The sequence below is a fragment of the Oncorhynchus nerka genome, linkage group LG15, assembly GCF_034236695.1.
Source record: "Oncorhynchus nerka isolate Pitt River linkage group LG15, Oner_Uvic_2.0, whole genome shotgun sequence".
NCBI classification, from domain to species: domain Eukaryota; kingdom Metazoa; phylum Chordata; class Actinopteri; order Salmoniformes; family Salmonidae; genus Oncorhynchus; species Oncorhynchus nerka.
This window is the reverse complement of record NC_088410.1, coordinates 84,520,863-84,536,184: the sequence shown is the minus strand read 5'-3', so window position 1 is coordinate 84,536,184 and position 15,322 is coordinate 84,520,863. Positions and strand designations below refer to the sequence as shown.

The 15,322-nt window shown below is 41.6% G+C and overlaps 1 protein-coding gene and 1 long non-coding RNA gene across 3 annotated transcripts in view; both read right to left on the bottom strand.

Annotated features, from left to right (window-relative positions):
- The window catches only part of LOC135560251 (uncharacterized), a 61,272-nt gene extending 58,654 nt beyond the window's left edge, over positions 1 to 2,618 (bottom strand). Inside the window, exon 1 of the long non-coding RNA XR_010458852.1 lies at positions 890 to 2,618. This is a non-coding gene — a long non-coding RNA (uncharacterized LOC135560251). The remainder of the gene's footprint in view (positions 1 to 889) is intronic.
- A 3,545-nt stretch (positions 2,619 to 6,163) lies between these two features.
- On the bottom strand, positions 6,164 to 14,372 carry LOC115143428 (alpha-1,3-galactosyltransferase 2-like). 2 transcript variants are annotated; one of them, XM_029683853.2, is made up of 6 exons: positions 13,535 to 14,372; positions 12,979 to 13,047; positions 12,528 to 12,617; positions 11,001 to 11,096; positions 7,191 to 7,328; positions 6,164 to 7,053 (listed from the first exon to the last, which is right to left on the bottom strand). In XM_029683853.2, exons 2-6 carry the CDS (start codon positions 12,981 to 12,983, stop codon positions 6,366 to 6,368), a joined length of 1,017 nt encoding a protein of 338 aa, XP_029539713.1. In that variant the 5' UTR covers positions 12,984 to 13,047; positions 13,535 to 14,372; the 3' UTR covers positions 6,164 to 6,365. The 2 variants fall into 2 exon arrangements, with proteins under 2 accessions (XP_029539713.1, XP_029539712.1); XM_029683852.2 differs by lacking the exon at positions 13,535 to 14,372 and adding an exon at positions 13,365 to 13,528.
- Positions 14,373 to 15,322: the final 950 nt, after the last annotated feature.

Below are 15,322 nucleotides of genomic sequence, written 5' to 3'. Positions count from 1 at the left end.
CTGAGCCCAGTTAGGGTCAGACATCCTGGGACAGCCCTCGTCCGAATAAAACCCCACTCGGGTTTTCGATCAGCAGACCGAGCTTACCTCAATTACGAGATGGCTAAAGGTTGCAGACCATGTTTTCTCCATGAGGAGGGACAAAGGTTGTGGACCACCGCTGAAACATCCATTCTATAACGAATGTCACTCTGAACTATCCCCTCTAACCACAACCGAGAGAGAGAGGGAGAAAGATGGACAATTCAACAAAAGAAACAGACTTTTCACCAGCGATCAAGACGACACACTGAGCGTAAATATATATATTGATTGCAATTGTTCCCGAATGAGTGAGCGTTCATGTGTAAAGGATTAGTATTTCAATTGTTATAATTATTAACTCTGTAGTGACTTCTTAGTCGACCCCCACTTCCCCTTTTTGTCTAACAAGCCGCAATGCCGGTTTAGCCCACTAGGGCACATTTTCCTATCATTACATTTACCTTGTTTGTTTGTTTATGCATTTCTGTGAATTACTTAGTTAGTAATAAATCAATTATTTAAGACAATTGATGATTCATAGTGAAGACTGGTTTCGTGCAGATAACCAACAATTTACGGCGTTTGGAATGAGACTAACGTGAGGAAAAGTAAATAATTCATTCATTTGAAGACTAATTGATCAGATAAAATATCTGAAAAGTTATTTCAGGAAATGACTTTGTAATCTGAATATTTTTCCTTGGTGCCCCGACTTCCTAGTTAATTAGTTACGTGATTAATCAGTTGATCGCGCAGTAACTAATTACAGAGAATATTTGATAAAAACTATCAGTCTTCAGTTAATGATAGTAAAGACACGACACCCCCCTTATCTCAGCTCGCTGGTCACCATAGCAGCACCCACCTGTAGCATGCACTCCAGCAGGTATATCTCTCTGGTCACCCCCAACACCAATTCTTCCTTTGGCCGCCACTCCTTCCAGTTCTCTGCTGCCAATGACTGGAACGAACTACAAAAATCTCTGAAACTGGAAACACTTATCTCCCTCACCAGCGTTAAGCACCCGCTGTCAGAGCAGCTCACAGATAACTGCACATGTACATAGCCCATCTATAATTTAACCCAAACAACTACCTCTCCCCCTATTTATTTATGTAGGCCCTTATTTCTATCTCTACCTTGCACATTCTTCCACTGCAAATCTACCATTCCAGTGTTTTACTTGCTATATTGTATTTACTTCGCCACCATGGCCTTTGTTTTGCCTTTACCTCCCTTATCTCACCTCATTTGCTCACATTGTATATAGACTTCTTTTTACTGTATTATTGACTGTATGTTTGTTTTACTCCATGTGTAACTCTGTGTCGTTGTATGTGTCGAACTGCTTTGCTTTATCTTGGCCAGGTTGCAATTGTAGATGAGAACTTGTTCTCAACTTAACTACCTGGTTAAATAAAGGTGAAATAAAATACAAATAAATACAAATATGATAGAGGCAATTTCCTTGGATTTGTCCAGATTTGACTCAGCATGTGAAACAGTTTCTGTTTCGATGTGCTATGTGCATGCAATTTAACATTGCCAAAGGAGCACCTCTGAAACCAGGTCATTTCCCTACGTCAAGAGGACCATTTGTCCATCTTACCATGGATTTTATAGATCTTGCAGAAAGAAAAGAAAGGAAAAGGTACTGTTTAGTCCTTATTGACAAGTTCACCAGGTGGGTGGAGGCATTTCCCACAACACACTGTGATGCTAAGACAGTAGCAAAGCTACTAGTGAGGGAGAGCATTCCTAGATTTGGTGTTCCTGAGGTTTTATCTGCAGACAATGGTACCCACTTCACTGGTGATGTAGTGAAGCAAGTAGCCATAATGATGGGAGTGGACCAGAAGTTTGAACATCTACCACCCTCAGAGTAATGGGGTTAGAGAGAGCTAACCAATCCATTAAACAAGGGTTCGCTAAGGCATGCCACTCCACCAAGAAATCTTGGGGGAATTGTTTACCACCGGTGTTAAAACCTGTTAGAGCTACTAGTTCCCCTTTGGGAACTCACCCCACCCTCCCTGAGCTGTAATGTGGCGCAGGGAACGCAAGAAATAATCCTAAAAATATTTAACCTCCACAGAATCGCTTGAAAAATGGCTCAAATGAAAGATAAAGAAGTTATTTATCTACCCAGCAAGTCAGATTTCTAAAATGTTTTACGGCGAAAACATAGCACATATTTATGTCCAACCACCACTGCATACATACCTCATTAGCTTAGCCAAGTAGGAAAAAATATGCAATCAACAAACGCAGGATTAAAAGAAAAATAATTTCACTAACCTTTTGAAATCTTCATCAGATGACAGTAATATAACATGTTACACAGTACATTCATTTTTTTTTCAATAATATGCAATATATATCCATAAATCTCTGTTTACAATTATGCATCGTTCAAAAAATGCTACTGCAATGTCAGGAGAAATAAATAGCTCCGGCAGATAACGTCAGCTAACAAGGAATACACATCATAAACTTTGACTAAATATGCATGTTTTACATATGTATGGCAAGATAAACTTCTTCTAAATGCAATTGCTATGTTACAATTATTTTTAACGTTACATTTGGCGTTTACTAGGCTATAATAGAGAGTCGGCGCTCTCATTTAGCATGCTGACTCCTCTATCATGGAGTCGGCAGAAACCCAAAATGAAGACGTAAATATTCCCTTACCATGGCTGTTCTTGCTTCAGAAGACGTGGAAGGGTTAATACTCACCAAGTTAGCGTTCAGTTTGCAAGTCTGTGTCTTTCCGTTCTCAAACTAGACACTTTTCGGTCGAAATGTATGCAAATTTCAAGTGGCTGCGCACCAAAACGTCGAAAGTATACATTATATTTCGAGTAAACTTGTCAAACTATGTTTATAATTAAGCCTTAGCATGTTATAAAGGTCTACAGCAATCGTGAGGGCGAACAGATTAGCACACGTTGTTCAGTCTGTCCTGGGAGAAAGAGAGAGAAATCTCCAATCTCCCATTGGTGAAACTTTTTTTTTGCGTCACCGGGACGTTTGGTCACGCTGAACGTCTCGTGAGCACGTGATTCTCACAGTTACAGGCCTCATCGAAAGCAGGCTTCACGCTGAAGACATAGAACGTGTTTCCATGGTTATAGCTCTTTGGGAAGTGTGTATAGAGTGACGTCAAAGTGATGGCAACTTTTCCCATTACAAGAGAGACTTTGGGAGAATGCATGCCCTGAGACTTCTGCTTTAGCTAGAGACAAAATTTAAACGGTTTTATATGCTTTAGAGTGTTTCCTATTCGATAACAATTTTTAATTGCATATATTAGCAACTTTCGACAAAAATTTATCATGGTTTATATGGGTGCCGAATTCCTCCAGAAGGGGCAGTATTCTGGGGTAGCCTTAAGAGGTTTAATGAAAATGTGCAGTAGTGTTAATAAAGGCACGGGGTGTACACCACATGAAATGTTGACAGGAAGACCCATGAATGTTCCCGCACACAGACCCATGACTGACAGACAAATAGACCTCATTCTAGCTGAAGTAGAACACGGAGTACATGAAAGAGCTAACTACTATTGTCAGATCTCTCCACTCTCACACTAGGAAAGCTCAGGAGGAGGTACCAGCCTGTGGAGGTTGGAGACTGGGTCAAAATCCAGGTCCACAAGAGAAAATGGAACCAGCGAAGATGGTTGGGGCCATTCAAGGTAACCATGGCAACACCAACGGCGGTCAGAGTTCAGGAAAGGACCGGCTGGCACCACCTGTCCCACTGCCAGAAGGTGTTCAGCCCACAGGAGATGATGGAGCCAGACACAGCCTGAAACAAGAGGCAGAAGCAGATGTGAGTCGAAACCAAAGACTTGAAAAAGATGAAGGGCAAGACCAAAGCCCTGAAGAACCAACTGTTTTACATGATCAGCAAGGTTATGTTGTAAATAAACAAACTCTTAGGGGGTATAAGAGAGGAAAGACGACAGCATGTGGTCGTTGGTGGTTGACTGTGTTGGCTCCATCCACACTACTTGTTTGTGTGGGTGAAGCCGGCCCTGTCAACACGTGGGTAAAGTTTGATTCAAGACTTAGGTAGAAAAGTGTCCCCAAACGGGACTGCGGTGTTAATTTTGTCTAAACCCAAATCCACGGGAGAGTTGTTTGGTTCAATGAGTAGACCAATGGCAGAGACAGATCAGGCCTGTGGAATGTTGTATTTTATGAGGAGGGCAAAAGACAAGCAGAGCCAGCTAAATTGTACCCTAGGACTCTTTTATGGACATGAGATAATTGATCAGGGTTATAAGAACGTATCGAAAGGGACTGGGAGATCTGGGCAGGGTGTTTGACAAATGGGAATCCAGAAGCTGTGGATGGAATAGGGACTGTAACGTGTGGGTTTTGACGATAATTGGAAGATAGTTAGGAAAAGGCTTATGTGTACTCACCCAATGGTGAGTACACATGGTTAGAGTGAAAACCTGGGGACCACTGTGGCAGAACCAATTTTAGAGAATCTGAAGGAAGAACGTGTTCCGCCATCATGTATCTGTAACTGTGGCTCTTTGGCTGTGGGTGTAACAGTGCACTGTAGATCTTATGCGGGCTACCTCCCTGAAGAAGAAGAGCGCAGGACACATTTTAGCACACCCTATGGGTGGCATTTAGTGGATGTCTCATATTTAATTACTAGAGTGACCTATCTTGCTCTAAACTATGGTATGGGATCACCCTAGGGGTTTATGTGGATTTGCGGCAGTAGATGTTATCTGGTAATTCCAAATAACTGGCGCGGGCGTTGCTTCAAATTATATAGCTCCTCGTACATCAGCTGATATCTCAAAGTGCTGTACAGAAACCCAGCCTAAAACCCCAAAACAGCAAGCAATGCAGGTGTTGAAACACGGTGGCTAGGAAAAACTCCCTAGCAAAACCTAGGAAGAAACCTAGAGAGGAACCAGGCTATGAGGGGTGGCCAGTTCTCTTCTGGCTGTGCCGGGTGGAGATTATAACAGAACATGGCCAAGATGTTCAAATGTTCAAAAATGACCAGTATGGCCAAATAATAATAATCACAGTAGTTGTCGAGGGTGCAGCAAGTCAGCACCTCAGGAGTAAATGTCAGTTGGCTTTTCATAGCCGATCATTAAGAGTATCTCTACCACTCCTGCTGTCTCTGGAGAGTTGAAAACAGCAGGTCTGGGACAGATAGCACGTCCGGTGAACAGGTCAGGATTCCATAGCCGCAGGCAGAACAGTTGAAACTGGAGCAGCAGCACGGCCAGGTGGACTGGGGACAGCAAGGAGTCATCATGCCAGGTAGTCCTGAGGCATGGTGCTAGGGCTCAGGTCCTCCGAGAGAGAGAAAGAAATTAGAGAGAGCATACTTAAATTCACACAGGACACCGGATAAGACAGGAGAAGTACTCCAGATATAACAAACTGACCCTAGCCCCCCGACACAAACTACTGCAGCATAAATACTGGAGGCTGAGACAGGAGGGGTCAGGAGACACTGTGGCCCCATCCGATGATACCCCCAGACAGGGCCAAACAGGAAGGATATAACCCCACCCACTTTGCCAAAGCACAGCCCCACACCAGTAGAGGGATATCTTCAACGACCAACTTACCATCCTGAGACAAGGCCGAGTATAGCCCACAAATATCTCCGCCACGGCACAACCCAATGGGGGGCGCCAACCCAGACAGGAAGATAACGTGAGTGACTCAACCCACTCAAGTGACGTACCCCTCCTAGGGACGGCATGAAAGAGCACCAGTAAGCCAGTGACTCAGCCCCTGTAATAGGGTTAGAGGCAGAGAATCCCAGTGGAGAGAGGGGAACCGGTCAGGATTCCTCTGTGAAACTCTGAAATCTTATCAAACCAGCAATGACTTGTTAAAAGAGCAGAATAGTATGGTAGTATGGTGGCATTGGAGACATGCAATGTCCCCAAACTGACATGTTAACATTTTTAAACAGTTTGGCCTAGATTCAATCCGTAGCACCAAAGATCCAGACTATAGCACAATTGAAATTTAAATGCAATGTTCCCGAGTTAACGGATCATTTTTTCACAGTAAATGCTGCATATGACGGCCAAATCTAATTACCTTTAAATAATGAAAATAACGCTAAGGTGGATCTTCCGCGGTACGGCTCGGTTCTAGTCCTTAGAGTATGGTTGCCATGGTTGGATCAAGTTCTTTATTCAGGAGTTTTTATTTATATATAAAAACAATTCCCAATACAACTTTATAAAATACATTTTACTTCATAATCCACTGTGAACTGTTTGAAGCTTCAGGGGCTTTTGCTCATTAGATTATTGCATACAGGTTCTGATTGCTCACTCTGTAATCCGGAGTGTGTCATATTTTTTCTTTGCCCAGAGCAGGCGGGTCACATGCATGTCACCACGGTAACCAATGTCACTGCTCCAGCAGTACTCAGGAGACAGCACTCTACTGGGCTTATGGAGCCACAGGTACTTGTTGAGGTGACTCTCATCATGCCACAGAGCCTCCACCTGGTTCTCCTTGTCCTCCATGATGGTCTGGTAACAGGTCTCTGTCATATTTTTCACATTCTGCCACGAGCCTCCAAACACGGCAGCATGATAGTAGAAGTCCCCAGTCTCCATGTAGGCCCTGGACCTGGGGTTGCGGTCGTAGGTGTACAGGCTCTGTGGTCGGTGGTAGTAGTAGGCGTGGAGCAGAGCAACAGAGTCTCCCAGAGCCTCTGAGCCGAACCGACCCACAAACACCTGGTCCACGTCAAAGCAGAAGATGTAGCGGCTGTATCGACGAATCTGTGACTCAATGGCGTCTGCAATGGCCCTCATACGCATCATGGAGATGTCCTGCCAGCGAGAGTGTCTCTGCACCCTCACAACTTTCAGGCTCCGCCCAGGACCAAGCTGGATGTTTGGTACCCTCTCGGGAACATCCGTGAACACATAGTATGTCACAGGTAAAGCCACCATAAAGTGACGCTCAGCAGACAAAAGGAATGCCTCCAGGTAGGCATCTAGATACCTTGGGATGGGAAGGAGTAAAACCTCACGTTTAAGAATAGCATCTCCAAATATGCTGCTTACAGTAAGTGACAGAAGTGTTTCATAAGAATGAATAAGTTGCTAGAAAAAAAATTGGTCACAAAGATGAAAACCGACCTGCCCACAGCGAATACAGTGAGAGCGACAGAGGAGTGGTTCCTCCTGTGCTCCTGGTCATAATGATCTGGGTCAAACATTCCATCCCAGATCACAGGGGCTCCCCAGTCAGTGCAGGTCTGAACATCCCCTCTGGACCTGGTAGGAACAGAGAGCCCAGCTAGCACATAATGTTTCTTAGAGCTTGGTGAGAGCATGGTTGACCTATGGTTATTTTGCATACATTGGGAATGTTCTCAAATAGTTCAGAGAATGTTAAGAAACAAGGTTATTCTGTGAGAATTTCAATACTTCAGCGTAACGTTTCCTACAGTTTTACTTATTGTTCTATTTAAAGTCATGTTCTCATATTGTTCTGAGAACGTTCAGAAACAACGTTCTTCTGTGGGCATTTTAGTATTCAACATAATGTTTTCTGAAGGTTTCCTCAGGGTTCTATTTAAAGCCATGTTCTCAGAACATTGAGAACTTTCCATAAAAACAACAAAACATTAGTAAAGTTCAAAGTGTGTTCTAAGAATGTTAAAAATATACATCCCGTTCTGTGTCAACAGAACTCTATGCTCGATCTTGTTAAATGTGTTAAGGTGTCTTGGCAACGCCCACTAATTGGTCACACCTGATCTTAATGAGTGCTTGTTTCCGTTGAAATGGGGTATGTTTGAATAGACAAAAATTAACAGCTTTGTAAGAGTTTAAAAAAAAAACATGCCACATACCATCTCCTTCCAGGTGGCACAGTGGACTAATTCCATCGAACAGAAGATCATAGGTTTGAATCTCACTGACGCCATGCCACAAAAATCATGTTTGCCCAATTAATGTCTCAGTAAAAACGTGTATATATGTATTTAAAGGAAGATTTTCACAAACCTCCAAATAACATTCAAATTGCAGTCAGAATTTTTTTTTAGAGAATGTTCTCAGAATGTTATTTAGTTACCTTCAAATAACCTATAATTTCAGTTCACAGAATGTTAATAAAACCTCCCAGGTAAACTTTCAGGGAACCACAGTAAAATGGTCAGAACCTCTCTGCAACCTAAATATGCAGACGACACAACAGTAGTGGGTTTGATTATCAACAATGACGAGACGGCCTACAGGGAGTAGGTGAGGGCCCTCGGAGTGTGGTGTCAGGAAAAACAACCTCTCACTCAACGTCAACAAAATAAAAGGAGATGATCGTGGACTTCAGGAAACAGCAGAGGGAGCACCCCCCTCCCATCCACGGGACAGTGGTGGAGAAGTTGGAAATTTAAGTTCCTCGGCGTACACATCACGGACAAACTGAAATGGCCCATTCACACAGACAGTATGGTGAAGAAGGCACAACAGTGCCTCTTCAACCTCAGGAGGCTGAAGAAATTTGTCTTGTCACCCAAAACCCTGACAAACGTTTACAGATGCACAATTGAGAGCATCCTGTCGGGCTGTATCACAGCCTAGTATGGCAACTGCACCGCCCTCAACCCCAAGACTCTAAAGAGGGTGATGCAGTCTGTATAACGTACCACCGGGGGCAAACTACCTGCCCTCCATGACACCTACAGCACCCGATGTCACAGGAAGGCCAAAAAGATCATGAACCACCCGAGCCATTGCCTGTTCACCCCGCTATCATCCAGAAGGCGAGGTCAGTACAGGTGCATCAAAGCTGGGACATAGTGACTGAAAAACAGCTTCTATCGCAGAGGCCATCAGACTGCTAAACAGCCATCACTAACATTGAGTGGCTGCTGCCAACATACTGACTCATCTCTAGCCACTTTAATAATGAAAGAATGTATGTAATAAATGTATCACTAGCCACTTTAAACAATGCCACTTTATATAATGTTTACATACCCTACATTACTCATCTCATATGTATATACTGTACTCCATACCATCTACTGCATCTTGCCTATGCCGTTCGGCCATCGCTCATTAATATATTTTTAATGTACATGTTCTTATTCATTCCTTTACACTTGTGTGTATAAGGTAGTTGTTGTGATATTGTTAGGTTAGATATTACTGGTCGGAAATAGAAGCATAAGCATTTCGCTACACTCGCATTAACATCTGCTAACCATGTGTTTGTGACAAATAAAATTTGATGTAAACTTCCGACTTCAACTGTATATTCTGTATTCTATTCTACTATATTTAATCAATGACACTCCGAACAGCTTATCCTAATATTTATATATTCCTTAATTCCATTAGTTTACTTTTAGGTTGTGTATATTTTGTGTATTGTTGTGAATTTTTTATATATTACTGCACTGTTGAATCCAGAAACACAAGCATTTCGCTACACCCGAAATAACATCTGCTAAACATGTGACAAATATCATTTGATTTGATAGTTTTCCTGGGAGGTTTTATTAATACTCTGAGAACGGAAATTATGCTATTTGGAAGTTTGTCCTTAACTTTCACTGAGGGCCTCCTGAGTGGCGCAGCGGTCTAAGGCACTACATCGCAGTGCTTGAGGCGTCACTACAAATCCGGGTTTGATCACAGGCTGTGTCTCAACCAGACGTGATCGGGAGTCCCATAGAGTGGCGCACAATTGGCCCAGCGTTGTCAGGGTTAGGGGAGGGTTTGGACAATCACATCAGATCTTTTTCAGAGCTGATCTGATTGGTGAAAATACCAATTAGTAACAAACAAAAAATAGTTGGGCTTCTTGTGTAAACGCAGCCAGAGAAATTTATTTATTTAGACATTAACCATGCATGTATTTTTTTGTGACACAGCATCAGTGAGATTTGAACCTATAATCTTCCATTCTCTATCCATGGAATTAGTCCACTGCACCACCAAGATGAACATACCAATTCAAATAGTATGCATATAAAGCTGTTCATTTTAGTCTATTAAAACAGATACCATTTAAAAGAAACCAAGAACCCATTAACATCAGGTGGGGCCAATTAGTTGGAGCGGCCAACACACACACACTTAATTAACAACGATAGCGCAGGGTTATTCAACTCTTACACTATGAGGTCTGGCGCTTGCTGACACCTGGTGTCCCAGGTCTAAATCAGTCCCTGGTTGGAGGGGATTAATGAAAAAAAGGAACTGGCTTTGAGGTCCAGAGTTGAGTTTGAGGGAGATAGAGGATAGAGTGTGTTTTGGTGACGCTGAGAACGGAATGTATAAGTTTAAAATAAAATTCTTAGAACATTCTCTGACAGTTAATATAGTTTATGGGATCTTTTCTTAATGTTCTCGGAAAAATTTGATAACATGACTTTAAATGGAAACCTATAGGAAAATGTATGCTGAAGTCCTGTAATTCCTACAGAACAATGTTGTTAATGATAATTTTCTGAAGAATTTGAGAAAATTCCCAATGTCAAACCAGTTGGAGATAAGGTGGCTGCAAAGAGGTAGGCAGCGCCATTGAGGCAACCTCCATTTTGATTTAGTCAATTTTCTTAACGATTGGTTGATTCCCCCTGATGCCCCGGTTGGACAGGACTCCAACAAGGTCACCAAGAGGGATCAGCCAATGAAGTTGGAAGTCCTGCCCAGTTGACTACATTAAAATGGTGAAAGCCCTCAATGTCAATGCCCAGTCTAATATGGCATTTTGGTCTCTAGAGACCTCTATGGAACCTCGTAGAAGGGAGTATTTGTGGTGAGGAACTGAGGTGAGCTTAGCCCCATACTTTTACCAATAAAAAAAAGCCATTAAAACGATCTTTAGATTTCATTTCATCAGACTCCAACACAATATAAATAAAAGTAATGAACACAATAAAAGGAATGGCATGCTCTGAACATGATTGATATAAAAACAAAATGTCCTACCAAAGGTCCAGGGAAGCATCTACACTATTCCCCAGCTTCAGCTTCTCTCCAGGGGCTAGATGACATCGGTTCATGGGGATTAAGCCCTCCAAGTACCTACAACACAACAACATGCTGGGTCAAAACTTAAACAACTGTTTCTGTTTCTATGTTAAAAGGTATGGATAGTGTCAAGTGACTGAATTCATATACACTGCTCAAAAAAATAAGAGGGAACACTAAAATAACACATCCTAGATCTGAATGAATGAAATATTCTTATTAAATACTTTTTAGAATCAATGCCTTCCTCTTGCAGGAACTGCTGATACACTCCAGCCACATGAGGTCTAGCATTGTCTTGCATTAGGAGGAACCGAGGGCCAACCGCACCAGCATATGGTCTCACAAGGGGTCTGATAATCTCATCTCGGTACCTAATGGCAGACAGGCTACCTCTGGCGAGCACATGGAGGGCTGTGCGGCCCCCCAAAGAAATGCCACACCACACCATGACTGACCCACCTCCAAACTGGTCATGCTGGAGGATGTTGCAGGCAGCAGAACGTTCTCCACGGCGTCTCCAGACTCTGTCACGTCTGTCACATGTGCTCAGTGTGAACCTGCTTTCATCTGTGAAGAGCACAGGGCGCCAGTGGCAAATTTGCAAATCTTGGTGTTCTCTGGCAAATGCCAAACGTCCTGAACGGTGTTGGGCTGTAAGCACAACCCCCACCTGTGGACGTAGGGCCCTCATACCGCCCTCATGGAGTCTGTTTCTGACCGTTTGAGCAGACACATGCACATTTGTGCTGGAGGTCATTTTGCAGGGCTCTGGCAGTGCTCCTCCTGCTCCTCCTTGCACAAAGGTGGAGGTAGCGGTCCTGCTGCTGGGTTGTTGCCCTCCTACGGCCTGTCTCCTGGTAGCGCCTCCATGCTCTGGACACTACGCTGACAGACACAGCAAACCTTCTTGCCACAGCTAGCATTGATGTGCCATCCTGGATGAGCTGCACTACCTGAGCCACTTGTGTGGGTTGTAGACTCTGTCTCATGCTACCACTAGAGTGAAAGCACCACCAGCATTCAAAAGTGACCAAAACATCAGCCAGGAAGCATAGGAACTGAGAAGTGGTCTGTGGTCCCCACCTGCAGAACCACTCCTTTATTGGGGGTGTCTTGCTAAATGCCTATAATTTCCACCTGTTGTCTATTCCATTTGCACAACAGCATGTGAATTTTTTTGTCAATCAGTGTTGCTTCCGAAGTGGACAGTTTGATTTCACAGAAGTGTGATTGACTTGGAGTTACATTGTGTTGTTTAAGTGTTCCCTTTATTCTTTTGAGCAGTGTAGAACAGCCCTACGGTCCTTCTTCCTAAACATATGCTGCACAACAAGAAGCAAACAATTGGCGTAGGGGAACAGCAGAGGAAAGGGAAATACTTAGTCAGCTGCACAACTGAATGATTCAACTGAAATGTGTCTCACATTTAACCCACCCCTCTGAATCATTAAATCATGGTGCTTTCATTAAGAAAATACACACCTTATTGATGTAGGTGTGAAGTAGGCCATGAAGAGTAGCACAGAGGCACATCCTGCACATGTTAATACACGCTTTGCCTTGTACAATACTCTGACGGAAAATAGACAAAAACGTTACGTCAAAAGGTGTGATAGGAGGTTAATGCAAACACTAAGGCCTATAGTTCCACTTTCACCTGATAACACATCATAAAAGACCAGGACATTAGTTAATGGATTATGAGAGGGACTTTATTTATTATTTAAAATATATATATATATATAATAAACATCATGAAACATGTTTGTTAACATTTAGGCCTAATATACGAGTTTGGATTAGCATGGTTCCAGTCAAGGTGTTTTTTTTAATACCCCAAAATGAAGTAAAAATATAAATAACTGGTCATTTCATTTATGTTAAAAATTAGTCTATTAACATTGATGACATTGCATCAGCACAGAACCCATACCTCATTGCGTGCCTGGAACTTTTGTTCCAAAGTCTGTTTCAGATGGTGAAACTGAGTGAAATGAATATGCTGAGGAAATTAAATGTACATTGTTAAGGTGAATACCAAACGGATGTTATTCTGACAATGATGTACAGCTCATCATACAGATAATTATTTCCATGAATTTAGGGTAATAAAATGTGCTTAATTGAATAGCCTAAATGTATCATACATCTGCGATTCTAAAGTAGCCTAAATACAGTAGGGTAATATTAAATCAAATGCAATGGACTGCAAACTGTCTGTAAGGCACTAATATCACGAACATATAAATTAGACAGCGTTTACACAAATTAAAAACAGCAACAATGTCATCAGGTGTAGATGGAAATGTTGTAGCCTACCTGCTTTGCTTGTTAGAACACCTAGCCGGTTGATGCGTCTATAAAACACTTAATCTCAAGAGAAGTAGTTTCCTGTATATTGCGAGGGGGTAATTTTTTACACCCAAAACATGGACGGAGAGAATCAACCCAACACCAGCATCTGATCATGCGTCGGTTTGTCCTTTTACCTGTTAGCGTTTTTCGTCATTAATCTTGTTCTGGGGGCAGCTCTGCAGAGTGGTCACCATCCGACACAGCCACAAAGTTATAAAATCACATTTTAAACTTAACCACAATGCTAACCCTAATACGTAATTAAAAACCTAAAAGCAATTTTGTTTTCATTAACATTTATTACCAACTTTGACCTTGTAGCTGGCCAATCAAAAGTGGATAGCGCTCAGTTCTGCCTCCAGGACAAGACTCGTGACAATAAACGTTGATTTGCGAGATTACCTTTCGAGGTTATGATGCTATATATATAGAGCAGAAAAGAAAAATAAACATGCAAAACCCGATTGTGAGATATAAAAATACCAAATCGCTGTGCTGAATATCGCCAGGTGTGTATCATAGACCAATTTCAAATTCTTATTGTCATCAAAAGGTCAAATAATGGTTTTATACCAGTCCGTTTGGGTCATGAAAAGGCATTTGGGAATTTTTTCATTCAGGTGTATGAGGTGACCACACCTTACTGCAGTTAATACTTTCCACAGGTAACTGAAAAGTACGGTATCATCATATGCCTATTTGAAATAAGTGTGTTTGCCAAGGAACAACAGTTGATAACAAGAGCCTCTACTTGGAGGGTACTATGGTGTTGAATGCTGAGCTTTAGTTAATGAACAGCATTCTTACATAGGTATTCCTTTTGTCCAGATGGGATAGGGCAGTGTGCAGTGTGATGGCGATTTATACATTATTATCTAAGGACCTATTGGCCAATAAAAATGATCCAAAACTATTGGAAAATGTTCATACTTTTTGCTCATTCTTACAGTCCATTCTCTCTTAGTCTTGACTGTGTGTAATTCAGCCAATGTAACCTTGTATATGGTACCACCATTTTTAAAATGATTTATTTCACCTTTATTTAACTCGGGAAGTCATTGCAGGACAAAGGAATTTATTGTTGTAATAATAGCCAGACCTATTTAAGAATTTACTATAGAAAAGGGGTTAACGGTTAATATAGTTTACAGTATATTATTCCATGCTATAAAATGAAAATGCATAAGAGAAGCATCAATATGGGACAAATACAATGTGATGATACAATTACAATATAGTTAAGGCTTAAATGCGTTTTAAAAATAACAATGTTAATCATTAATATTTAGACATGAGAACAAACGGATTACAAGATACAAGGAGGTATTTCTGTACATAAAGATATCTACACATATTTCATGTGGACACCCAAAACAGGAATTTACTCATTTTTTATGTATACATTAAAGGGCATATAATATGCTGCAGGACATAACTGCAAAATAAATGTACAAAATTATCACTCAGTAGACTTGTTTTGAATTTTTTTTAAAAATTGTTTCTGTAGTTAAACAGATACGATTGGCATTCCTGAAGCATTAGTTTGTTAGAGAAGTTAAGATAATTGATAGCATCCAAATTGGCTATTTTAATTTCAGTAAATATAGTACCCAACATCCAATTTGGACCAAAAGTCTTCCTACCATTGAGTAAGACATGAGGAATAAAAAATGTAAAGTCGCCCACAAACACCCCATGCCAATCCCACCCCAACAACCAGTATCAGTTCTTTATTTGACAAGTAGTATGAAGCTGTGACGATGTCATTTATTCTGTGAATGTCAGTGAAATGTTAGAGAAATTATTGATGGAAGTCGCTTGCATTATTTACAATAAAGTAGTGTGAAAATAACAGGTTTTGACTACTAGAGGCTGCTGTTCCTGCTATACCTCCACACTCTTATCAATGTTGCTGGTCTCTT